We start from the raw sequence: 27,287 nt of genomic DNA, 5'->3' as shown, positions 1-27,287 counted from the left end.
TTTTCATTAAAACAAAATGCCCTTACTAATGAAGGTGGGTGTGTATATAACTGTAAAATAATAAATAAATAAATGATAATTGTTTTTAGACAAGAAAGGTTTATCTCTAATCTGGTAACATTTCTCTATCATTGTGGTGCATATATTCAGCAGAACAGCAAGGGTCTAAGTTGAAAAAAGAAAACCTACCTTTCTAGAGATTAAATAAGAAATCACAACAACAACTGGAAGCAGTAATGTCTTTGTGTACCTCAGTGGAGTCTGAAATACAACCAATAATTTTAGAAAGTCTATGAATTTGGTTTTATTTCATATAGAGAAATAGTTGTATTTTTTTTCATTAATGAGTACCACAATAACAATTCCTGTAAGAAAAAAGGCCATGCCACATAAGGATTAGACATTTCATTTCTCCTTGGATATAACGCAGTAATTTAACTAGTCCAACTATTATAAAAGAACTTAACTTTATCACTAAGAATGTCAAAAATATTCAATCAAACCTAATGTTAGGATTTTGCTCAGCTTTTCCACTATTTTGATCTTATCCTTTATTATTTGAAACACTATTTAATTTCTCTGTCTGATATCACTAATCAATGTGTCACCTGTGATATTCTTTGTTGTCATTAATACTCAATAAATCTTGGGTTAAAATGTTGGAATCAACTAGGAGGTAATGGGTTGGGTTGGCAGTCACAGAAGAGTGTAGGGAACTCCCTAAGGTAACGAAATTATAGAACCTTCAGCTATAACAGTAAACAGCAACTACTGAAAAAAAAATCATGGCTAAATACTTAATACTTGTTATTCTGATACATAATGAAATACAGTAAAAAAAATTTGTCCTACTAAATTAAGAAACCTGGGTTCTTGTTCAGGTTTTATCACGTACCTTAAAGCCAATTGGTTATTGGTCTGGGCTTTAGTTTCCTCAGTTGTAAAATGTCAATACACTCCAGGAGGGCAAAGAGCCTATATTATTTCCACCTTGCATCTCATCTAATGCCCAAATACTATTTCTAAAATTGGTACTTGAGAAATTAGTACATGTTTGTGGGTGAAGATGACCTACAGGCTACCTCTTAAACTCTGTAATTTCATGATTCTAAGATACAACATCTGCTTAATAACACACTTAAGAGGGAGAGGGAAAGGAAGAGAAAGAGAAATTCAGATATATAAGAACAAAAATTATCAATAAACACGTACTAAAAAATAAAAACAAAACATAAAACACTCAAATGAGCTTTATTATAAGATCAGCAATAGCTATTAAAGTACAGAATCATATTCGAACTGAGTTTTATTATTCATCATAAGAAGCTGACAACATATCTTCTTGGAAATACCTTGTTATCACTTTGCTGGAATTCCAACACATAAGATTTGAAACCAAATTGAATTTCTTTTAAAAATATTCTTTAGTTGTCATTTTTCCTTTCTAATTAGACCTAATTCCTGAGAGCGTTTTTCTTCCCAATGAGTAAAAATGCATATGGTTACTAAGCCAAGTATCACAAAGCTACACAGACTTGAGGATCTGTGATCAAAGAATAACAGTAATGCCAGTGATCCCTCTAACCAAGGTAAAATAGGGAAAAAAAATTCTTACCTCCTTTTCCATAAAGTCAAATTCAGGAGCACAGGTATACATTAAAGTGTCAAAATCTGTGTATCTTAAAATTCTGGCAGTTATGAGGTCACTAAGTTGAATCTGGCATGAAATTGAGTAAAATACAACCACCAATCAATAAACATTTATTAAGTGCTTACTATGTGCCAGGGACTGTGTTGAGCACTGGGGATATAAAAGGAGGCAAAAGACAGTCTCTTCCCTCAAGGAGCTTACAATTTAATGGGGAAAACTACAAGCAAACAAGTATGTACCACAAATCAAACTATACACAGGGTGAATAGGAAATAATTAACAAAGCAAATTCCACTAGGTCTGAGAGGGGTTGGGGAAGGCTTCCAGTAAAGGAAGATATTTTAGTTGGGATTGAAAGGAAGGTCAGGAGGATCAGCAGGTGGAGAGAAGGGAGAGCTCTCCAGGCATTCTGGACAGCTGAGGAGAATGCCTGGAGAAGAGATGGAGCATCTTGTTCATGGAACAGCCAACAGGCGGGTGTCACTACATAGAAGAGGAAGTATTAGGAAGTAAGAACCCTGGAAAGCTGGAAGGGGACTAGGTTATGAAAGGCTCTGAACACTAAGCCAAGGATTTTGTATTTGATCCTGGTGGCAACAGGGAGCCACTAGAATTTACTGAGATGGGGTAACATAGTTGGACCTTCATTTTAGGAAAACACTTGAGTGGTTGAATGAAGGACGGATTAGAGAGAGGAGGCAGAAGCACCAGAGGCTACTGCAACAGTCCAGATGTGGGGTGATAAGGGCTTATACTAGAGTGGGGGCAGTGTCAGAGGAGGGAAGAAATATTGGAGAAGCAACCATGAAAGAATGCCGATCAAGCCTTCTTGTATATTAACTAGAAGAGAGCACTTACATGATCTGAAACAGCGAAGAGTTGAGATAATGTCACTTTCAATATGATTGTTCCACTCCACCAAAGAAAACACTGAATCAGCTACAAAATAAAAGATCAAAGTCAGGTACTAAAAATTACCCATATCAAATAACCTAATATATCATTCTTACGACAAATGAAAAGTACAGACACTCCAAATGCATGCAAAGGAGATTTCTAGGTGTGATAAACTGGAAAGTCTTTTCTTAAGGATCTGAATTGCAAAAGTAGGCCACCGCTAGAAGCACTAAAAAGAAATATATTCTAACCCAACAAACTTAAAAAGAAAAATCATACCAGAAATCTTGGTTATGTAAATATTGAGGGAATTGGGGTTCTTTTTCCTAGATATAATACTATTTTCTTTAGTGAAAATCCTGACTTTTTTAAGGATTGATATTTACATATAAAAGAATTCTCTCTAGACAGAGTCATGACCTATAATTAAATCTTCCCTGTCAACAATCACCTCAGATACTATTTACCAGCTCATCTGTCTTTCCAACAAACACATGAGTAAAAATAAAAAGAAAGATTGTACAAGTATAAATTATTTCCTATTCATCTAACAGAAAGGGAACTGGGATGGGAACTTAAAGTCCTGAATTCTAGCTTAATCAAATTACAGTGTGACTTTGGATTAATCATTTATACTATGTCTTAATGATACAAGAAAATATGAGATAAAAGAAATTAAAACACTTCTATTCTTTTTGAATGGCTATATCTAGTAACATTCCAATTACCCTAAAATCAGTCTTTCAGCAATCTCAATCCCTGACACTGAGTTCTGATTTTGGAAATGAGTGAAAAAGTTTTGTTAAGTAATGAAGATAATTTTTTATTTAAAAAAAGAATCCTATCCGCCTCTACTCTGGAGTAGAATTCATTAGGCCTTTACTCAATCTTACTGACTTAACAGACAATTTTAATGACATTAAATTACTTGGCGTCCTAGTCCATAAAGATAAAGTTAACAAAGTAGGAGAGTGTTACGGGCCCTCCTCGGACTTCCACACCCAGGGGCCTGCTGAGATAAACTCAGGGCTCTGAGATATGGGTGGAGCCACGAGGAGGGGTCTCGACTTTGTTGCCTCCCTAGCAATTCCAGGTCTTTGCCCAGACCTGCTTGAGCGCATGGAACTTCCAGTTCTTTGCCTGGACTGCCTGACCGCAGGGAGCTTTGGGTTAGCAAGGGAAGAGAAAGGGAGGAGAGTAGGCGGAGTTGGGGCAGTCCTAGTACCCAGGTGTCTTGATTTTACCTGTTCTTTCACCCACGTAACCAAAGAATGTACCTACATCACTAAAGATATAAAACTTTGCTGCTACCCTGAATAAACTGGAGTCATTCACCACCTTTTGGCTCCCACCCCATACATTGTCCAGGAGATCAGGCCCTTTGCTAGGCAAAGGCCTGGGTGTGGGGGGCTAACACAGACCCCCATGATTTGGTTGCGAGGCCGGGGACACGCAACAAGTGGCGCCCAATGTGGGGCAATTACATGGCCGAGCCACACCGTGTGCACCCATGATACCCAAGGTGCCTCCTTCTGGGAGCAGGAAGGAGACGAGCAGGAGGGACTACGCCCACGCACAGCCTTGGGCCAGGTTCAAAATTCTCAGCGAGAAACACTTCATCTTCTCGTCTCCGTGGCAACAACCCAGTTTTCAATGCTGGTGAGGTAAGGAGATCTCCTTATCATGGGGCAGTATGCCTCCTTCACAGACTCTAAGGACTTAAGAGACATTCCATAGAATGCTTCACAAGCTGAGCAAGAAGCAAGGATGCATGATTCATTTGAGAAAAGTTAGGGGCATCACACCACAGCAGCAGCTGCAGCAAACACGATATACACTGAACTTCCTCAAAACAAAAGTTTTATGGACAGATGGGGCTGCTGGAATAGAGCAAGTGAAGGAACTTGCAAACTTGGCAGACTTAAAGGACAAGATACCAGAAAACTTAGACTATGATCCGGAGGAAAGAATGAAGTCTCCTTCAGCCCCTCCCCCAACTCCTCAATATAAATTCAATCCGTGCATTTGGGAACATAAAATACATTATACGAAAGCTCGGAAGAAGCTAGTAAGGGAAAAATATCTCCTAAACAACTGGAAGAGACCAACGGGGGATTTGCCCCAGATTATCTTAAAAGCAGGGTCTCCACGACCCCAATAAAGCATGGCACCTGGCCTCTGTTACATCAGAGGGCCAAGTACTTTGTATATAGGATTCAAAAAATCCCTTCTGTGTTCTGTGTCTCTGTGTGAGTGTGTAATCTGACACCCTGTAATCTCCCTTATCTCTTTCTCTCCCTCCCTGACTCCAGGCTCCTCGGAGGAGCATGAGGGCCAGGGAGAGAGAAAGAGAGAAAAATGTAGTTTTGGAAAACTGCTGGAAAATAATGCTCTTTCTTTTTCACTTCATTTCTTCAAATGTGGCCAGTTTGAAGGATCTGAAGAGAGAAAAGAAAGAAAGTGGGAACTTTTCCCTTAAATTTAAGTGAAAATGTGTTCTAATTTGGCTTAAGATAAAGTCAGAATTTCTCATACCATTTGGCACTAAGGCAAATTTGGAAAATGCGTGAATCTCTAATAAAGAGACACTCTGAGTCTTCCAGTACAAGGAGAGGGGACAAGGTACCACTGGATTCTCTTTTTTCCAGAGTCCTACTCACCTTTGACTGGCAAGTTCAAAATTCTCACTTCCAAAAAAGTTTTAAGCTGTTGCTCATTGTAATCTTTAAGTTTTAAGGTGAAAAGTAAGCCAGCTGGGGAAAGGAAAAGCTGGGTGAGTATGTAATTTATTGAAATGTTTAAGGTAGTTTGGGAAAGAAAGATTGAAATTGGAGATACAGAGGGTAAAAAGAAAAAAAAAGTTAAGGTAAAAGTTTGGGAAGGAGAGACTTCTTGTATGGAGTAGTTTGGGTGTGGGGGTAGAGGTTGTAGCTGGGTCCACGTGGTTTGGGGTCCATGTGCTCTGGGCCACCCCTCCCCCCACTCCACCTTAGGAGCTGAAACTAAAAGAAACTTGTAACCTGTAGTTAGTGATGAAAGGTTTTATTGTATCTCTGGGTATTTACTATAAGAAGGATTTTGATTTGTATAATCATTAAGTTCTGTCTATGTAAGGTATGACTGTTAAAAATGTTAAATCTTACTGTTGGTCAAGGAAGCTCCCTGCCTGGGAAATTAACATAGGCAGGCTCTTTTGTTCTCTATGGGACTTCCCGGCCCAAGGTAATTTACCTGTGGCTGAGAATTTTATCATGGATAACCCTGAGTTCCTCTTTAACTCACCTTTGTCAGTTCTGCTCAGCAACTGAAAAGGATCCCTCTCTTCTCATGCTGGGGTACACAGAAGGGAGGGGATACTAAAATTGTTTTAGCTTGCTCCTTTTGCTTGAAAGGAAGTGGCTCACCTCTTTCAAATTCCTTAGGCTTTTTGTTAATTCAAACCCTTTTTGTAAAAGCGTAAGAATTAAGAGTCAGGGATTAGAATGCATAAGATGAATCTTGGAGAAAGCAGGGTGCAAATAAAGTTTTTTCTTTTCTTTCATAAATTCATTCATGGCCGGGTAAATATTACTAATAAAGTGTATTTAAGATATTAATGTATTAATATAGGTTATGCATGTATTTATATATTAATGTATTAATATAGAAATACCAGAAGTCACAGGATCAACAATTCCTATACGTGATATCTAGAAATTTTGTAATAACAAAGAATTCAGTTGTTATAATACTTTGAAAATATAGGAGTGTGATTTTCAAGCCTGTATCATCTAAAGCTGTATTTATGTTAATCTGGAGGTTTATGGACTAATTTGTGAATGAATCCAAATGTTTAAAGGTTATTTTGCTTTAAAGAAAATACTTTTTTAAAAAATGCTCTGTAAACTCTTTTTGTATGATTTTCAGAAGGCCTGCTGAATTTCCACCTGTAAGCTAATTGGTTGCACTTTTCTGTGAGTTATCCAAGTTCTGGGTGAGATGATATGATGCTTTTTTATGGCAAATATCTGTAATCAGAATTAAGCCAGTAGTGACAAAAGGGAAGCTATCTGCCAGAATCTGTTACTATTGCGAAAAAAAGTTGGTTTTATGGGGAAAATTGGATACATGCAAATATGTGAAATCTTGTGGTTCTAATCAAATGACTGGTAACATTGGTACTCTTGTATAGCCAAATGAAAGATAATACGGCTTCAATGTAAGTCTCTTTAGGAGAGAGAAGTTGTAGAATATTTCTGTATTAATGGGAAAAGTTAAATGTGGATTTGAATTCATTCCATTATCTAAAACAAAGTTATATGGCTCAATTCTTTCAGATCACGCATAATTAGAGAAGAATAGGAAAATAGAGGAGAAACTGATGCAAATGTGTTAGAGCAGTAACTTATGATCTTAATGGGAAGATTTTATGAACAAGGGAGGAAATGCTTGCAAGCTATTAAGCTTTAAGAATGTTCCTTAGGCAATAGTCACTGATAGTTGGAACTTGCCATTCACAGACTTTATGGGATCATTAACTGACTGTTTTTCTGAGTCTAACTCCAGGTGTGAGTATCAAGGAAGGCTGACCCAAGACGCCAGCAGCCCTGTGAGAGGGCAAAGCATGAGCTGCAGGTATGATTTCTTGGCAGAGTTGAGAGGGCAACTGTTCAGCATGTGCTGAGGTGGGACCATCTTGACCTGATGCCTTAATTGAAACCTGGCAGTCTAAGCCTGACTCAATACAGCTTGCAGTTTGACATGAACTCTGCCTGGAATTGACAGGAAGCTGGGAAAAATAGGGTCCCCTTACTCTGTGTCCCTCCTCTCTTGGTGGCAAATTTCTGTAATCAGAAGATTTTGTAAGCACAGTGAAAATCTATTAATATTAATTATGGAACATCTTAGATTACTATAGGACTGGGAACAGTGTTTTTGTGTAGGTATAAGTTAGATTTTCTCTCAGTAATGGTATGGAGACAATTAGGTCAAGGGCTTGTGAGAATATTATTTTGCTATTTGGTTTATATCAAGCTTGTCTAAAGCTTTGTTACAATTAGTAATGTTAAAAGAAGAATGGCTTGTATATTATCCTGTAAATGCCATCAAAGAAACGTGGCATGACAAAAGTTTATGACATTATATGTACTGTGTTGAAAATTGGTTATTTAATGTATTTATGTATGTACTGGAGTTTCATCCCTCTGGTGGGGAAAATTAATGATGAGTAATGTAAAGTATAAGAATTTGGGTTCTGATGTGAATTTCTTAAACAGAACAATTGGTCAAGGTTCCAATTTTGAATTTGTAAAATGATCAGGGTTATGAGGATTAGAAATGGTAACTTAAAATTCTGCTAAGATTACTCATGTAGGGGAACGGACAGAAAGCTGGTTCCTGCAAGAAGAAGCAGCAGCAGCCTCTGTGCTGGAGATGACTGGAACAAATGCCAAAGACCAGAAGACTGGATGCTCCCTGCTGGACAGCTATTCAGGAAGACTTTCTGAATTTTAAAGGGACAATTGCATCATCATTTTCCTTTTGGGTCTATGTATCTATGTTCACAAATGGGACTGCCCCCTTTGATTTGTCAATGCGTTGATCAATCTTTCCCATGTTTATTTACAAGGGGATAGTTAAAGGAAAAAATTCAGATGTACCTATAGTGGTGAGGTGTCAGCAAAAACAAAAAGGGGAGTACGAGTCATTGAGTGGAATACTGAAGTAGCAGAACAATTATTGCTAGTTTCAAAAAATTATTGGTATTTTCGAAACATTTACCCATTTCCTAATGTATTCTTGACTATTTTCCATACAGTACCTTATGTTCTTTGTTTGGTCATAATAAGTTTTTGTCTACCTTGTGTCCTTAGGATAATGAATGTTACATCAAGCCTTATTTCATAATCAGAACATTACAGCAGAAATTACCCAGGCGTTACAATTGGCCACCGAGGAAGGAGGGGCAGTGCATGAGAACTTACAACCTGACAGCGTTATAGACAATTTTCTGAGTCATAGTAAGACCTTGTTAACCCCCAATTGGCTTAGTCACGTTTTAGAGACTGTGGTCATTGTGGGGGCCTTGCCTTTTTTGTTATGTTGTACTCCTTTGGTGCTGAGTATGTCTCTTGGGGCCCTGTATACAGCCACTGAGTCAGTACCCGTTGACTCTTGGTGCAAAACAAAAAGGTGGAGTTGTTACTGGCCAAGTTAGAGCCCAGCCCTGCCCTCCTCGGACTTCCACGCCCAGGGGCCTGCTGAGATAAACTCAGGGCTCTGAGATATGAGTGGAGCCAGGAGGAGGGGGTCTCGACTTTGTTGCCTCCCTAGCAATTCCAGGTCTTTGCCCGGACCTGCTTGAGCGCATGGAACTTCCGGCTCTCTATCTGGGCTTGCCAGAGCACATGGAACTTCCGGTTCTTTGCCTAGACTGCCTGACCGCAGGGAGCTTTGGGTTAGCGAGGGAAGAGAAGGGGAGGAGAGTAGGCGGAGTTGGGGCAGTCCTAGTACCCAGGTGTCTTGATTTTACCTGTTCTTTCACCCACGTAACCAAAGAATGTACCTACGTCACTAAAGATATAAAACTTTGCTGCTATCCTGAATAAACTGGAGTCATTCACCACCTTTCGGCTCCTGCCCCATACATTGTCCGCGAGATCAGGCCCTTTGCTAGGCAAAGGCCTGGGTGTGGGGGGCTAACACAGATCCCCACGATTTGGTTGCGAGGCCAGGGACTCACAACAGCAGAGCAGGTGGGAGAGTACCCTAGAGGCATGTATATTTAAGAGAGAAGTGACATGTAAGGAAGGGTCTGACATGGAAAGAAGAGAGAGAAAAACTAAAATATAGAGAATGCATAGCAGTAAACAACTCATTGTAGCAACCAGCAGCCTTATATATCTCTGTGACACAAATGCATTACTTTATTACAATCCAATGATGTATGTTCATAGTGACGATCCAAAGTCATCAAGAAAAGGTTAAATTATGTATTTTATATTCTGTTTAATAAGGCAGGGAAGTACATAATACACCTCTATGTAAAAATTGTCATTATTTTTAAGCATGGTCTTCCAAAAACAATTATGGGCAAATATCTTCTGTTCAAGAACTAAATCTCCAATGGTACTGAATAAATAATTTACTATATTTTTACTAAATTAAATTTACAGTGAATAAAACAGTCTCTGATTCTTCTCAAGGTACATTAACTTAGGAAGATCATTACTTAAATAACATAAATGTTATTTATGGCATTTCCATGTGAAAAAAAATCAGGCCATCCCTGACTAGGTAATGAATTTCAATATAACATAAAAAACATTTGAAATTTGTGTTGTATTTATACCTATTAATGGATTCAGTTGCCTAATCTTTGTGATTAAAAACAATAAAATAACAGAATCATAATGTCATAGATTTAGAGCTGGAAAGGACCTCAGAGACCATCAAGTACAGCCTTCTCATTTTACAGATGAAGAAACTGAGTCCCAAGGAGATGAAGAGGCTTGTCTAGGGTCTCACAGGCAGATTTTCTTAACTATAAGAATAGTGCCTTATCCAGTATACTTACTAAACTTATTGGGCTTATCAGATCATCTTTAAAATCAAGGGGTTGAGGTTGATAGGGTCGAAAGTTCTTTGTTCTAATTCTAAAATTCTGAGATTGAAACTCATGTTTCTCTACAACTATGAAGGCATGTCTGTTGAATTGTGGAATATGTTAAAAATTAGTTTTAGAAATATTAATGCCAGAGCTAATTAGCAGAAACAAAGGAGAGGAAGACCAAAAAATGTGTGCAAGGTGAACACGATGTCTATGACCCAAGACAGAAGTAGGACAGAGAAAAAGGCTATTTGAAAAACCAGATACTCTTATACATTAAGACACAGACTTGAGTTTAGGGAGGATTGGAGCACCAGACAGAAATAGGTTAAGTGGTAGAAAAGAAGGCAGAGGATGCTAAGAATTACACTTAAAATATTAACTCCTTGCTTGGTATTATGTTTGTGAGATTTTTGCCTAGTGACCAGTGAGAGAACATATCACTGGAGGATCAGAAGTGTTGCAATATTGTTTTTTTTCTCTATAAAGGAAGTTAGACTAAGTTTAACAAGTTTAATGGAAGATCCTGACTCCCTGGGCACCTTCCTCTCTGGTACAGAAGATTCCTCTCACCAACTACTGAACTCTGAGCCAGGAGGAAAAGCAGGTGCACTTCTGGCCTCACTCCAATTCTGAGTCTGTCTGTCTTTGTCACCATCACTCAGCATCCTTCTTCTTTAGAGGTTCACCACCCCCATCCCGATTACTCTCCACCTCTGGGTTCCGGTCATCACCTGAACTCCAGGTCATTCTTTCATCTTTCTTAAGGGATTCGGTACCTGGCTCAGTCTTCCTCTCCATCCTAACGCATTGATATTCTCTTGAACATTCTTACTTTTCAAAATCCAATAAGCCAAATTTCCACAAACTCAACCTTCACTCTACCTCAGTTAAACATATATTCTTGATTTCTCTACCACCTCCATGATGTCAAATTCTATAATGGGGGTCAATAAAAATTTGAAAGATACAAAATCTTTTAGAACATTTGGTCTGGAAAATTCTCTATCCCTGTTCATAATGCATATAAGCATATATTTCTATTTATGATTTCTATGACTACAACTTTTCTCCAGTCTTGTTTTTACTTACACAGCACCATACCTATGCATCCCTTTCTCCATACTCATACATCCACCATCTGGGCAAGGTCCTCTTCATCTCTTCTCTCAACTATTTCAACAGTCTGCTTAACTAGGCTCCCTGCTTCAGTATCTTCCCACTCTAGTCCTTCCATTCAGCTGTCAATACATATTATCTATTAGACCAAACATAACAGGCCCTTCCTTTCCCATCTTCCTAACTTTCCTCCTACTGTTGAGACCACCACCACTCTCCAAGTTATCCAGGCTGGTACCCTATGTGTCATCCTTGATTCTTCACTCACTCTCTCACTTCCCCCCACCCAAATCCAATTAAGATGGCAAGTCCTGTCAATTTTATCTTCATAAAATCTCATGTATACGTTACCTTCTCTCCTCTGATACTACCACCACCCTGATGGTGGCCCACATTACCTCCCATCTGGACTAACACAGTAATTTTTTAGTTGGTCTCCCAGCTTGATCTTTCCTCATTCCTGTCCATCCTCCAATTGGCCGCTAAAGTGATCTTCCTAAAACTCAGTGACTGTGTCACTGTCCTCTAATCAATAAACTCCAGAGGCTCCCTACTTGGCCCTTCGCAATACAACCTGGCCCCTTCTTAACTTTCCAGCCTTCTCGCACTTTCTCTCCTTGATGTACTCTATGATCCAATGACCCTAAACTTTATCAATCCTCACATGTAGACACTCTCCCTGTGACCTTATCCCTGCATGTCCCCCATGCCTGGAATGATCTCCCTTCTCATTTAGACTTCTTAGCTTCCCCAGCTTCATTCAAACTGTTCCAGTCTTCTGTAAGAGGCTCTTCCTGGTCTCCCCTCTCAGTTATCTGCATGTTGCCTGCACCATTAGACTGGGCGCTCCTTCATGGCAAGGGCAGTCTTTTTCCTTTCTTTGTATCCCCAGTGCTTAGCACAGCAACTAAAACACACTAAGTGTCTAACTGCTGTTTATCCGTTGTTTTTGAAGAGGACCAATGACATCATGGGGAGATATTTAGGTTTGTGCATGAACTAGACAGAAGTGAGGCAGAGCTGCACAAAGTAGTCAGCCTCACTCTCTCTTCCTGAGACATCAAAGTGCAGTGGCAGGACAAAAAGCCAAGAAGACTGGCAATGGCCCAGGATGCAGTGGATGACCTTGGCATCTTCTGTGTCTGACCAAATTCCCCAAGAATTTAATTGTTATTAGGCAGCAACATAGACTTGACAAAAATCTAACTGGGTAGCAATAATAATTTCTATAGTAACATACTTTTTCTGGCTATCAAAGATATATACTAGCAAAGTATGGGTTAAAGCCTGACAAACATTTGGCCATTTTTAGTGGAGCAAAAGGAATATGAGAGACTGGAGTTAAGCTAATATGATAAGGCAGAGTAGAAGGAAGGTGACGTACAAGGAGGCATAATCCAGCACAGCAAATAAAATGAAAATGGAGGAAAGGCAGAACAGAACCCAGAGGATACAGTAAAAACACAAAAAATTGAGTAGAGTACATGAGAGGAAAAAAGTCAATGAGCTACAGAAGACTATTATATGTGTTCAAGAGGAAGAAAAGGGATGAAAAAACTGGAGAATGGAGCAACATGGAGGAAATGTATAGAAAGGAAAAGGAAAGACTTAAAGCAATAAATGGAAAAACTATTTGCAAATATTGCTAATCTCTCCTAGTCATTTTTTTCTTGATAGGTAAGTATGGTACTGGCTAAATAAACTACACTTAAAGAAAAATGATATTTAATTAAAACAGACTTTTTAAAAAAAACTGCCAAAACTTATTAAACCTTACCCAAAAGGTAAATCCAGATGACTGCAATTTTTGGATTTTACTTCTTTTTTTCATGATACCCTTGAGAGAAAGAGAATTACATAAAAGAAAAATGGAAAATGTAATTAGCACCTGGATACACTTTATACTCGGGGCAACTAGATGGCTCAGTGGATAGGATGCCAGGCCTGCAGTCAGGAAGACTCATTTTCCTGAGTGCCTCAGACACTCCCTAACTGTGTAACCCTGGGCAAGTCCCTTAACCCTGTTTGCCTCAGTTCTCCACCTGGAAAATGAGTTGGAGAAGGAAATGGAAAACCACTCCAGTATCTTTGCCAAGGAAACCCCAAATGGGGTCACAGAGAGCTGGACACAAATGAAGAACAAAAACACATTAGACATATTGCAGGGTTTAAAAAGGCATATAACTGTTCTTCACCTCTCTACTATTTATTATCCTCTAGTAACAACTCCTTCAGTTCTACCTTCTTTGGAATACTACACATGACAAGTCTGCTGGGGGAGGGGGAACAAAACTGTATGATCATGAGTTGGGCGCCACTGAGAAGAGCATTTATCTTTTGGGCGCAGTTCCACAACCAGTCAACATTAAATGAAAACCAATCAATTGGCTTCTCTTAGTAGAAAGGCACTCTAAGCCTCCTCCTGGAAGTCCATCAAAGTGAAGTGGCAGAGGAGGCAGTCAGGAGCTCCCCCTCGAAATGCTAAAAAGCAGACGAGAATGAAGAAGGTGCTTTGGCTGGTTCTAGGGATGGCATCTCCTAGGAGACTAGAAGGCAGTGAGCTTCCACACTGTAGCAACAATACTGCTACTAGCAGCTACTGTGGCTGTGTATGACCAATGACACCAGCACACAGGAGGGCTACTAGCACAAGTTCTTTGATAGGGGTTTACAATATCACTTTGATTAAACATACATATATCATTCACTTAGTTCAGGGGAAAAAGTCAGCACCCTGAACTTCAGAGAGAATACAAGCAGAAATTATATAAACAGAGCAAATAACAAAAATCAGTGTCCACAGCAATATGTACATTGTTACCAAGGAGAAGCACCAACATCTAGGCTTTCAAAGCCAGGGGGGCTCCAATGGCTACTACCTAGACTCCCATCTGGCCAAGTCACATGGACTCTCTTCCCATGAGTAAGCCCTCAAGCTAAATGCTGACCTCAGAGTATATATACGCTTCTTCAAGGTCAGAGGGCCTCACAGCCATGCGACTCAAACCCATGTGACCTAGGCCTTCCCATGACTTAAGCAAGTCATCAGACTTCCAATTCAAAGACTTGATTGAAACAAAGGCAAGACTCAAAAGGCACTTGATTATCTTAGTGCTGAGAACCACTCCAAAACAAAACACATCAGAAAGTCTCACCATGCTTGCCATTACAACACCATACCCACGGACCATGTAAAACCCAATGCTATAACCTTAGGTTCACCATTTTTCTCATATCTGTTAGAGAAACCCTTCGCACACTTGAAGTGAAATGATTAACTATCACATCAGAGTGTGTACATCAAAATGTGTGTTTTTATTTGTTTCTTTTTTTTTAATTCAAAAACTTTTTTTTGAGATTTTTTATTTTTAGTTTACAACACTCGGTTCTACATAATTTTGAGTTCCAGATTTTCTTCCCCCTCTCTCCTTCCCTCCCTCCCCAAGACAGCATGGAATCTGACATATCTTCTACATATAACTTCACATTGAACTTATTTACACAATAGTCAATCTGTAAAGAAGAATTATGTCCAATGGAATGAATCATGAGAAAGAAGAAACAGAACCAAAAAAAAAAACCCCAAAAACAAAAGAGAAAAAAAAGAAGGGAAAAAAAAGCGAGCATAAAGTGGGCCTCAATCTGCATTCAGACTCCATAGTTCTTTCTCTGGATGTAGATAGCTCTCTCCATCATGAGTCCTTTGGAGCTGTCTTTGCACCTTGTATCGCTGAGAAGAAGAAAGTCTATCAGGGTTAGTCATCACAGAATCCATCTATCTGTGGTTGCGTATAATGTTCTCCTGGTTCTGCTCTGCTCGCTCAGCCTCATATCCAGGTTATTATGAAGTCCGTATCATCTCCATTTCTTATAGCACAATAGTATTCCATTACCTTCACATACCACAACTTGTTCAGCCACTCCCCAATTGATGGGCATCCCCTTGATTACCAATTCCTTACTACTACAAAAAGAGCCGCTATAAATATTTTTGGTCATATGGGTCCTTTTCCCACTTGTGTGATCTCTTAGGGATACAAGCCTAGAACTGGTATTGCTGGGTCAAAGGGTATGAACATTTTTATAGCCCTTTGGGCTTAGTTCCAAATTGCTCTCCAGAATGGCCAGATCCGTTCACAACTCCACCAGAAATGTAAGAATGTTCCAATTTTCCCACATCCTCTCCAGTATTTATCATTTTCCTGTTTTGTCATTTTAGCCAATCTGACAGGAGAGATGTGGTACCTAAGAGTTGTTTTCATTTGCATTTCTCTAAACAGTAGTGATTGAGCATTTTTTCATATGCCTATAGATATCTTTAATTTCTTCCTCTGAAAACTGCCTGTTCACATCCTTTGACCATTTCTCAATTGGGGAATGACTTGTATTCCTGTAAATTTGGCTCAGCTCCCTGTATATTTTAGAAATAAGGCCTTTATCAGGGACACTGGTTGTAAAGATTTTCTCCCAATTTTCTTCTTCCCTCATAATCTTTGTTGCGTTGGCTTTTCTTTAAATTCAAGTTTCAATGCCATTAATCAAACATATCTGACCCTGCCTTCAGAGCCATTCAAGAATATACATCATTTACGCCATACCTGAAAGGGCTGAAAAGTACATTACGTATAATACGATCATCTTTTTTGATCCTCATAACATTTTAGGAAACACAGGCTATGGCTCTGATCAGACCCATTTTACAGATGATGAAAACTGAGCAAAAGGGGGCTGTGACTTGTTCATAGGACAATCTGGGTCATTGTTAGGGGCAGAATTTCATTCTCAGTTTCCCATGATTCCAAGGCCAGCCCTCTTTCTAATACTCATTTCATTATGACTTTTCATTTTTGACCAAAGACTTCATTAACTAACTTAATCATTCACCTGACTCACTCTCTGAATGGTTTTTTCAAATGGTTGATTTCAAAATTGGAATTCCCAAATATTTTAGGCAATGACAACATCCTTAGAGTAAGTGATACAGGTGACTGACCTGACAACATCTTAAAAAGGTATCTTAATATCTTAATACTGGTAGCTTAATAAGGCAGGTTTTTTAAATCATGCTTTGTCATGGTGAGAAAGGAAATTAACTATTTGGGAAATTCCTGCTTTATTAGTGAAAAAATAAGAATCTGTACTCTCCAGTACATCTCCTAAGCCTGGGTCAAAAACATTTTCTATTTAACGGGGGAAAAACAATATTAGCTGAACAAATACTTACCCATGTTACTATCAAAGAGGAGGCAAAATAAGATGATAAATATGTGCGATTTCCAAACATTAAAACAAAACAGATTATAATAGAAACCTGAAAAAACAAAAAAAAGATAAAATAGTATTTATTATGTAATATTTTGTCATGCATAAAGAGTATATAGGCAATGTGCCATCTTCTATTACCAAAGAAACTGTTATGGGCAGGGATAAGAATAAGGCACAAATGAAGTTTAAATAAAACTCTAAAGCAATTTCAATGGAAGTGTTTTAGCAATAAGATTAAAGACAATAAGCTATATGCAGTCCATTTATTCTTCATCTATAATTTGGTCAAAAATTAATGAGAAAAAAAATCAACTTCACTACTTTTCACAGAGAGGAATGTAAAAGAAAACTAAGTTATAGACATTAGTTTTCTATCTTATTTGAATAAATCTTCCACTTTCAAGTCTCTTGTCTGTTGTTGAATGAAAATGTATTCAAGTAACTGAAGTTAAAAGTAAAACTTGAAATACCCAGCTTTCTTCCATCTTTTCTTTCAAGAAAGAGATCTTTACACCAAAAGGAAACCAACAAAAATGGTTGCTAGGAATTACAGTCCAAGATAAAGTGATGGATGATTAAGACCACCTAACTCACAGTTCACCTCTTGACTACCATGAATTACACCATGGCCTACTGGCAGAACTTGATGCTCTATCCCTGAATGACAGTGATGATCTCTAAATAATCTGCAAGAACAGAAGAGCCAACAAAAGAGTGGAGTTGACAAATGTCCCCCAAACAGAAAGAAGGTAGATTCCACACACTGGACACCAGTGATCTTGACTCCAGCCAAGGAAAGATGGCCAGTCTGGTTGTTTGTAAATGTTTTAAAGGAAAATGTTAAGTTTATTAAGAACAAGTTATGCCATTTCCAACTCCGACTGTCTCATGTTAGGGTTCAATACCTCAGTAAATAGAGAGCTGGGCCTGGAATCAAGAAGACCTGAGTTCAAATCTGACCTCAGACACTTACCAGCTGGGTAACCCTGGGAAAGCCACTTGTCGGCCAGTTTCCCCAAATGTAAAATGGAAAGAGCATCACCTAATCCACGGGGTTATTATGAAGACAAAAGGACATTTAAAAGTGCTTAGTACAGGGCCTGGAATATAGTAGGTTCTATATGAATTCTTCCTAACTAAATCTATGGAGTTATGTAGGCAGAGTGTATCTTGACTGTGGAAATGTATTAAAGCAAAGTTTACTTATCTTCATGGAAAATGGAGAATTATCTAAATTAAAGTACAATTAGATGGATTCATGAACAGCTGAATGGCAGGATGCAAAATTTTTAAGTCAATCAATTAATGTCAACCAGGTAGAAGGTTTCTATTAGTATACCAAAAGAGTTTGTTCTTGGATTCCGTTCTATTCACAGCATTATTAGTAACTGTGATGATAACACAGAGGCTGCGTTCACTGTTAAATTTGCAGATAAGAAGCTGAAAACACTGGAACCCAGAGTGAGGGGCCAAAAAAAAATCTTAATGGACTAAAACGAAGGGCTTAGTCTAACAAAATAAAAGGTAATAGGAAGGGATAGATGCAATGTTCTACACTTGGATTTAAAAAGTCATCTGCACTAATACAAGACATGGAAGACGTTAGATATGAATTTATAAGAAAAAAACTTAAGAGTTGCAGTAAGTTTAATATGACGTATGATATGGAAGTCAAAAAACTCATACAACTTGAGGCTGCATTAATGAAATATAATGACCAAGGTTAAGAGTGCTCTGTACTAGAATTTAGTCACATTTTGCAAGGGACATTGAAAAGTTGTAACCTTCTTTGAGAAGACCATCTACATTAGGTATCTCCACATGGTCTCCTCTCAACTCTTTTCTTAACTCCACACACCCCTGGTTCTTTCCTCATTATCCAAAGGAAAGCGATCTCTCCCAAGTTAACCACCAAATCCAATCACTTTTTTTCAATCCTCATCGTCCTTTTAGACTGTTCATCACATCACCCTCCTTGCAATTCTCTTCTTTGGGTTTTGTGGGACACCCCTTTCTCCTAGATCTCTTGCTCCCTATCTGATCACTCCTTCTCTACCTCCTTTTGATGGATTTTCATCCAGGTCATGCCCTCCAAATGTAAGTGTCACACAAGGCTCTGTCTTGGGTCCTCCTCTTCTCTCTCTCTGCTACTCCACTTAGTGATTTCATCAGGTTCTATGGATTTAATTAATACACCTGTCCCAATCCCTCAGACTCACAACTTCTCCTCACTCTCTCTCACCCCCTCCATTTCCAAGCTGTTACAAAGGCCTGTTGATTTTGCCTTTATAGCATCTCTCAAATATGCCCTGCTTCTCTCCTCCAACAGCCCCACCCTGGTGCAGGCCCTCATCCCCTCATGCCTGAACTACTGCAATAGCTGCTGAGGGGTCTGCCTGCCTCTGGTCTCTGACCACTCCAGTCCAACCTCCACGCCATGGCCAAAATGATTTTTCTATAGCAATGGTCCAACGCTATCAGTCCCATAAACTCCCATCCTTCTTCACCTCACCCTTTCCTCACATTTTCAGTCTTCTTACACCTTACTCCCTGTCTTATATTCTTTGATCCGGTGATACCAGCCCCTGATGATTCAACAAACAAGATTCTCCATCTCACCATTCCAGGCATTTTCTCTGGCCATCCCCCATGCCTGAAATGCTTTCCTCTTCTCCGCCTCCAGGCCTCCCTGACTTCCTTCAAGTCCCTGCTAAAGTTCCACCTACAAGAAGCCTTTCCCATTTCCCCTGAGTCTAGTCCCTTCTCTCAGTTCATTATTTCCCACGCATGCTGTATATGGCTTGTTGGTACGTATGTGTTCGCTTGTTGTCTTCCACATTAGATTGTGAATCGCTTAAGGGCAGGGACTGTGTTTTGCCTGATGTATCTCAAGCGTGTAGCATGTAAATGCTTCTGACTGTCCAACATGTCCAGAGGAAAGGAAAAAGACAATAAGTGACTAGAAACAGTGTCGTATGAGGAGCCAGTTAAGTAATCAGAGGAATTTGTGATAGCAGTACACAGGACTTGGAGTCTCCCACATGGCCTGGAAATCTACCTAAGACCTCACTAGCTTTGTGCACCCAGGCAAGTCCATTTAAATCTAAATCTCAGTTTGCTTGAGCGGGTTTTGCCTTGGGAATCTCTCAAGTCCCTTATAGCTCTAAAAACCATGTACCCATTTTTAGTTTAAAGAAGAAAACTGTAGGGGGCATATGGTTCATGGTTTTCATATACAGCCACATGAAAAGTAAAGGTCAATGGGATTACCTGGATTCCCAGCAGAATTCTAGAATGTACTGCTGAAAGGAAGATTAGTGAATAACCCATGAAAAGTCCAAGAGGAATAGGAGTTCTGTATGGATGATGACATCTACCAGATAAGTATCTCTCTTTGCAAATGATACTGGGTTGCCTGCATTGAGCTTCAGAGGGCTTTCTAAATCAGATCCATAATCACTTAAAAGATTTTAGCCAAACTTTCCAGACATGAAGAGCCAAACCGATGAAGAATTGCTTTAATAATATCCAAATATGAAGTGTACGTGAACAACACACACACATAGTTCATGTCTTGGACAATGCAAATGGGTCCAGAACTGACCAGGAGCAACAATGTTACTGGACTACCTTCATGGGGAATTCAAACTTCCTTTAATGACCACCAGATTTTCCCTGAAACTAAGGCCCATATTTTTACTTATACCTTTTGTTTTTACATTACCATCATTTTTTAATACATCCCCTTACCCTGCTACAACTAATAAGCTATAAAGGATAAAAGAAATTTAGAAAAATTAACAAGCACATCAATCAAGTCTGATAATATATGCAGTGTTCTATGCTCACAGTCTCCCAACTCTTCTCTGGGATCATGATGGCTAGATGATTCTAACTACACTGCCTTCTGCTTCTTTTTAAAAGATCCCCTCCACTAAAGCACTGGAATTAAAGGCACAGGCAGTTCACTTCACTCTGTACCAGCTTCTCCAAGTCCCCCTGCTCAGCTTCTCTGTACTATGCCTCTTACGCCAGCACAGTGCCTGGCACATGGACTACACACTTAACAAGTACTTCTTCACTGATGGAGTTCTTCCAATTCACTGCATGTTCACAATTACATTTTGTTGTTTACACTCCATAATTTGTTTAGTCATTTCCCAAATGATGAAAAGCAATGGGGATACTGTCTGAAACACAACACCCTCCTTCGAGATCAAGTTGAGCAAAGATATGGTGAGTCAAAGTAGGCTGGAATATACTGCAAAGATTGTAAAGGAGAAGCAGCATGAAAGATATTGCCAAATAAATGTAGGCCTGAAGAAGAACATAGGCTGATAATATGGTAAGAATGGATAGTAAGAGAATTCAAGGAAGGTCACAAAGACCCATAATGTTGTCTTCAACAACAGGGCTTCTCAGACAATGAATTTTATTTCTGATTTGGACAGGGATGTTGGATGGATATGAGTGACCCCTAGAATGGTGGCAAGATAATGAGGCTGAAATCCAAGATGACCTGGGTTCAAGTTCCACTTCTGACACAATCTTGGCTATGTCACCCTTATCAAGTCACCTAGCTTCTCAGTGCTCCCAGGAGCTAAGACTTTAAGTTGAGATACAATGCCAACCTGCATCAGAGGAGGGAGATTCTTCACTGAGTTCACTATAACAATGATTTTAGGACCAGTCCATATCTCAATCCCACTAGACTGGTAGCTCAGAACAATGCTGTAGATATAGTTTACCTAGATTTTAACAAAGAATCACGTTACTCTTCTGGAAAAAAGAGAAAGACATGAGCTCAATGATAGTACACAATTAGTTGGATTCAGAGCTACTGCAATGATCAGACCCACAAACCAGCTCACTATCAATGATCTCATGGCCCCAGAGAAAATAGTAGAGTCCCCCAGGGCTCTTGTGAAGCACCCCTGGGATCCAGGCTAAGCCCTAGGCGGCTTCATATCTTCATCAATGACTTGGGTAAAGGTAAAATACGGCATTTTTATTAAATCTGCAGATGACACAAAGTTAGAAAGTATAGCTAATATCTTGGATGATTCAGGATTCGATGAAATCTCAAAAGGTTAGAGTCTGTCCCACTCTAAGACAAAATCAAATAGGTAAAAATGTAGTCTTGTTCAGAATAACAAATTTCATATGACAACTAGAAAATTAGCTTGTGGTACTCTGAATCTTAGCAATTTTGATATTCTTGCTATAAATTCACTAAGACCACCTAAGGACATTGTAGCTACATGTAAAGATGGCTCACATGTCTTCTTTAGAAAGGCAAAAGAGTTGGTAGAATTTATTTTTTCATAGATTAAAAGGTAACAAGAAAATGTTGTGGGATGTCTGAACATTTCATGTTACAATGTTCATAAGTATTTACAAAAAGACTATGGTATGATAGAGCCTGGGTATCAATATCTATTGCAAAGAAAGAATAGCCATCCTATGAAGAATTTGATAAGACCCTCTAAATTAAACTAATATATGCTTTGACACTCACTGATTTTATTCCAAAGTTAAGGAAGGATGATGATATCAAATTTCAGCAAATGTGGATTAGGAATAAGAAATAAAATATACCAAGGACTTGTTTATGATGTAAAAAGCCTCACATCAGTAAGGCAATACTTTTCCTAAGAAAAGTATCTGAAAGCACCAGATACTGCAAGAACTAATTATAATAAAAATGAAATTAATAGTATTTTTAAAATTTTATAAATATATTTTATTTAAAATTGACAGTATTTTGACAGTCAGACAATGACTTATTATTTGGGAGACAGTAAGGAAACAGTTGTCTGAGTGTAGTCAGACCACCAACTTCCTATTAAAGATGAAGGGATCACAGATTTAGAAACAGATGGTCCTCCAGTCCAACCCTCTCATATAAAAAGAAGTAATGATATAAAAGGGAATAATGAGGCCTGTATGAGTAAAGTGACTTGCCCAGGGTCACACATCTTATCAGTGTCTTAGCAGGGATTTGAACCCAGATCCTACTGTCTCCAAGTTCAGTTCTTTTACCTTCTATTTCACAGTCAAAATTAAATTAAAATGGGAATTGAAAGATAGGCTATGTAGTGGAAACAATTATAACAAGCCATTTAGACAGGTTATTGAAGATAAAAAAGATGGGATATGGATGCAATAAATAACAAAGAAATTGATTACATTAATTTCATTTGGAAATTGGGCCAACAAAAATCAACTGTCACAATGAGGAGATAAAAAGAGCCTAAAAAGAACCTAAGTTAGCAAACATTTGACTTACTTGCCAAGAGGGAGATAGTAGCCATGGGCAGCACCACTTTAGAATATAAATGTTTGTTAAATCTTAAAAGAGAAAAATGGTGGAAAATTAATAGTTATCATTCCATAAAACAAAGAGAAGCAATAAACTGGTAAAACTAGCTTGAGGAAAAGTTTGGCAAGGAGCCCAACTATGGTAATAAGTAAAGGCATATATATAAGGAAGTCAAGAAGGACAACAAAAAACAGAAATAAAGTGGAAAAGATCTGCAAAAAGACTGTCATAACAAATCCTTTCACCACCAAATGACCACACGCTGACTCTAACATCACAGCTTTAGACATCCTTACGGAGACAGATGAAACAGCACCAACAAAAAAGGGCGTAGGGGAAGGAGCAGGACTAGAACAAGTGCACGCAGGAGAAGATGCTGCTGGAGGCAAAACAACCGTTAGGGTGTTGAAGTATCAATTGATTAATGAGTTATCTTGGAAAGGTGGAGAAATGGAAAGATTGAATTCAAAGGCATGGTAAAAAACTACAAATATTATTAATACCAAAGAAAAACCTGACTGAAGAAACTAACTTACATGTCTATTTTCCCAGCTACACACATACACAAAGGGCATCTTTAACAAGGACAGAAGTAGGAGACAGGCAAAATTTTACAAATGACAACAGCAGTGCACATCTTTACCACACATCCAACATTTGAGAGAGACTCAGAGAGTACAAGATCACACTGTATTATTGTTCACATTGTATTTATTGTATTTTGATTTTTTAAAATGGTTTTAATTTGGTGCTAAGAAACTTGACTATCGAGGTGTCTCCCATGCAAAATTAAAATAGACTTGCCTAATAACCCAGTTATCATCGGGCAAGACATAAGGTAAGCAGATGCATTCTTGTCAAAGTGTCTGCCACCATTACAGAAAAGATCTAGTGGTAGGACCATGATGAAGTAGAACTTCCTATAAATGGTGCTTTTTTTGTAGATAATATCATGCTGGTTACATCAATCCCTGGAACTCTCTAATATGATCCGTGACCACTCAAAAGAATTTGGCTTAATCACTCCCACAGGAAAAAAGCAATTTGTTGAAAAAATATCCACTGTCCAGATAAGAAATGCAATTAGATGGCTAACCAAAAGACTGCATTTATCAGTATGTGTTCTTTCTCTATATGATCTTATGAGTGGATAAAGAAAAGGGGGAGGAAGGAGGATGGAAAGGAGGAATAATGTAAACAAACAATGAACTGGATTGAAAATTGAACGGGCAGAAGAGAACAGACTGGACTGTCTTTAAATACCAGAGTTGGCAGCGCATGCTTCTTCTCTGGTGTGCACGGTGTTTTGTTCGTTGTGATGCATAATTAGTATCCAGCTACGGCACTACACATTTCCAAGACTCTGGGTTTCACCCAGATGCTGAAAGAAGGAGCTAAACATTATTCAGGATTAGAAGAAGCCGTATGTAGGAATACACAAGCATGTAAGGAGTTTGCTCGGACTCTCCATACTGCACATGGACCAAATGGAATGAACCAAATGGTTATCAATCATCTGGAGAAGCTGTTTGTGACAAATGATGCAGCTCCTATTTTAGGAGAGCTAAAAGTACAGCATCCCACTACAAAAAAAAATGCTATAATGGCTTCTCAATTTCGCAAGAGAGAAAGGTTGGGGATGGCACAAATGTTGTCATTGTGTTTGCTGGAGCCCTTCTAGAGTCAGATGAAGAGCTCCTGAAAAGTGCCCTGTTTCAGGTTATAGAAGGTTATGAAATAGCTTGCAGAAAAGCCCATGAAATTCTTCCTGATTTGGTACATCATTCTGCAAAATGTCTTAGAGATATTGATGAAGTTATCAGCTCTGCTTCAGACACCCATTATGAGCAAGCGGTATGGAAATGAAGTCCTATTGCCAAAGCTTATTTCCCAGGCATGTGTATCTATTTTTCCTGATTCTGGTCACTTCAGTGTGGATAATATCAGTGTGGATAAAACTGTGGGTTCTGGCATCCATTCCTCTTTAGTACTACATGGTATGGTTTTAAGAAAGAAACTGAAGGTGATGTAACTTCAGTGAAACAAATAAAATAGCGGTGTATTCCTGTCTTTTTGATGACATGATAACTCAAGATAAAGGAACAGTACAGATAAAGAATGCAGAAAAACTAACGAGTTTTAGCAAAGGAGAAGAAAATCTTACGGATTCACAAGTTAAGGCTTTTGCTGATTCTGGTGCAAATCTAACAGTAACAGGTGGCAAAGCTGCAGACACGGCAACAATAGGATCTCCAAGGCTGTGTAGAACTGCTGGTGCTATTGCCCTTCCTGCCCTGACTGAAGAAATGGGCCACTGTGACGGTGCCTGTCAGAGGCTGGGGGCGCACAAACAAGGGGTTGTTTTTAAGCATGAAAAGGAAGACGGCACCGTTTCCACACTAATACTCTGAGGTTCTCCAGATAATCTAGTGGATGACACAGAAAGGGTAGCAGAAAATTCAAGAGTCAAGGCTAATGAAGAGATCTTTAAACTTGATGCGGTATATCAAGAAGGAAACAAAAATGCTCGACTGGATACCGAGGCTGAACTGTTGCAGTAAAGGATATATTGGGAACTGGCATTCTAGACACTTACCTGGAAAAAGACTGAGCTATCAAGACGGCTACTGCTGCTGCAGTCACTGCGTCAGAGTTGACAGATAATCATGGCAAGACCAGATGGGGGCCAAAACCTCCCACAGGAAAAAAGGACTGGGATGATGATCATAATGACTGAATAGGTTAAGTAAACATTTCACATTAAAAGATCCTGTTTGTATTCCAAGATGATAAACAAATACTATCAAATTTTTATAGCAAAAAAATAAGAGTGTCATTAATGATCCTATTCTTCACTCTAAAAGTAAGGAACATCTTTTAATTCTATCAGGATTGTTGTATGACTATCCATCATGAACACTACAGTCTTTAAAAAATTAAAATTGAGAATCACTCAAAGGATAATAGAGAAACCTTACAGAATAGAAATCAGTCAACCAGCATCTGTTTAAAGCATTTAAAGTGTGCTTGCACTAACTTCGGGGGATAGAAAAACAAACAAATAAATGGTATCATCAAAGAAATATAGGATCAAAAAAGAAGATTTGGTCTTAGGAGAGGGGGAGAAAATCATTGAACTTTGCTAACGTCACTGGTAAACTTGTATGTCAAGAGAGAGCAAAGGAAGGAAGACACACAGGATGTATAATTCACGAAGACACAGACAAGAGACACGGAATTGGCAGTCTTATACAGACAGGACAAAATCTAAAGAGATAGAGGGGATATCTAGACTGTTGAGATTATCAGTATTTGAGTAAAGTCTTACCCTTGACTTGAAAAATTAAGTTCTCAAGCTCAAAAACAAGAGAAGCACGATAGTGGAGTAATTTTGCTCACATGAGCTATGGTTTTGATGGCACTTTTCACTATCCAGGAGTCAACGGTGATATGGCAGCCCAAAATGCTAGGCTACATGAAGGCTGTGATAGTTCTGCTGTATTCTGCTCCCCTGATTAGTTTGACAATAGGGAGAAGCAGAAAGGCTTCCTACAGAATGCCAGGGACATAAAGGGCAGAGGTGGGGGGTACAGAGTGTTCCAAGTGTAAGAACAGCCAGGTCAAAGGCTCAAGATAGGAAATGGAGTGTCTGTCCGAGAATCATAAGCATGCTGGTGTACTTGGATCGTACAAGTAGGTGAAGGGGACTTAAGTACAAGACTGTAAATGTAGGAAAAGGCCAGTTTATGAAGAGCTCTAAGCACCAAACATTGAAGTTTGGTCCCACTAGGTGAATGTGACATGTGGTCAGACCAATTTTGGGAAAAGCGCCTTGGCAGTTATGGGGAGGGTAGACTAGAATGGGGAAGAGTCTGTAAGCAAGTTAGGCAATCTTAATATTCCAGCTGAAAAGGTGACTGAAAGCCTGAAATAGGATTGTGACTGTAAACTGAGATAAAGAGTTCTAGTGGGAAGATGTTGAGAAGGCAGGAACAAGATTTGGTAATTAGTTGGAGTGTGAAGTGAGAATAAGGTGTAAAGGAAGACATCAACATTGTTAGCGTGGATGACTGGAAGGATAACAGTGCCCTCAACAGTAATAGGAAAGTTTGGGGCGGAGCGGGGGCGGAGAAATGATTCTGTTTTAGACGTGTTGAGCCTGAGTTACTTCTGAGAAATCCAGTCTAAGATATCAAAGAGGCAGTTGGCAATGGGTGACTATAGCTCAAGTGAAAAATTAGAGCTGGATATCTAAATCTGAGAATCATCTGCAGAAAAATGACACTTGAACCCATGGAATCTGATGAGATCACCAAGCAAGACAATACAGAAGAGAAAAGAAAAAGCCCTAGGATAAAGTCTTGGGAGATGCCTGAAGTTAATGATCAGAGAGATGAGTGGAGAACTGGTAGAGGGCAGTGTCACAAGAAAACAGAGAGGAGTGG

At 38.9% G+C, this 27,287-nt stretch overlaps 1 protein-coding gene and 1 pseudogene across 1 annotated transcript in view; one reads left to right on the top strand and one right to left on the bottom strand.

The window, feature by feature from the left end:
• The window catches only part of LOC118831314 (probable C-mannosyltransferase DPY19L1), a 174,430-nt gene that overhangs the window by 48,645 nt on the left and 98,498 nt on the right, over nt 1–27,287 (bottom strand). The window contains exons 11-15 of the mRNA XM_036738602.1: nt 16,480–16,566; nt 13,033–13,092; nt 2,510–2,590; nt 1,616–1,717; nt 190–261 (exon numbers count right to left, since the gene is read on the bottom strand). Of these exons, the coding sequence (XP_036594497.1) occupies nt 190–261; nt 1,616–1,717; nt 2,510–2,590; nt 13,033–13,092; nt 16,480–16,566 (402 nt within the window). The remainder of the gene's footprint in view (nt 1–189; nt 262–1,615; nt 1,718–2,509; nt 2,591–13,032; nt 13,093–16,479; nt 16,567–27,287) is intronic.
• Nucleotides 24,191–25,579, top strand: LOC118831315 (annotated as a pseudogene).

This window comes from Trichosurus vulpecula, chromosome 9 (assembly GCF_011100635.1).
Source record: "Trichosurus vulpecula isolate mTriVul1 chromosome 9, mTriVul1.pri, whole genome shotgun sequence".
Lineage (NCBI taxonomy): Eukaryota > Metazoa > Chordata > Mammalia > Diprotodontia > Phalangeridae > Trichosurus > Trichosurus vulpecula.
This window is presented reverse-complemented; position numbering and strand designations above follow the sequence as displayed.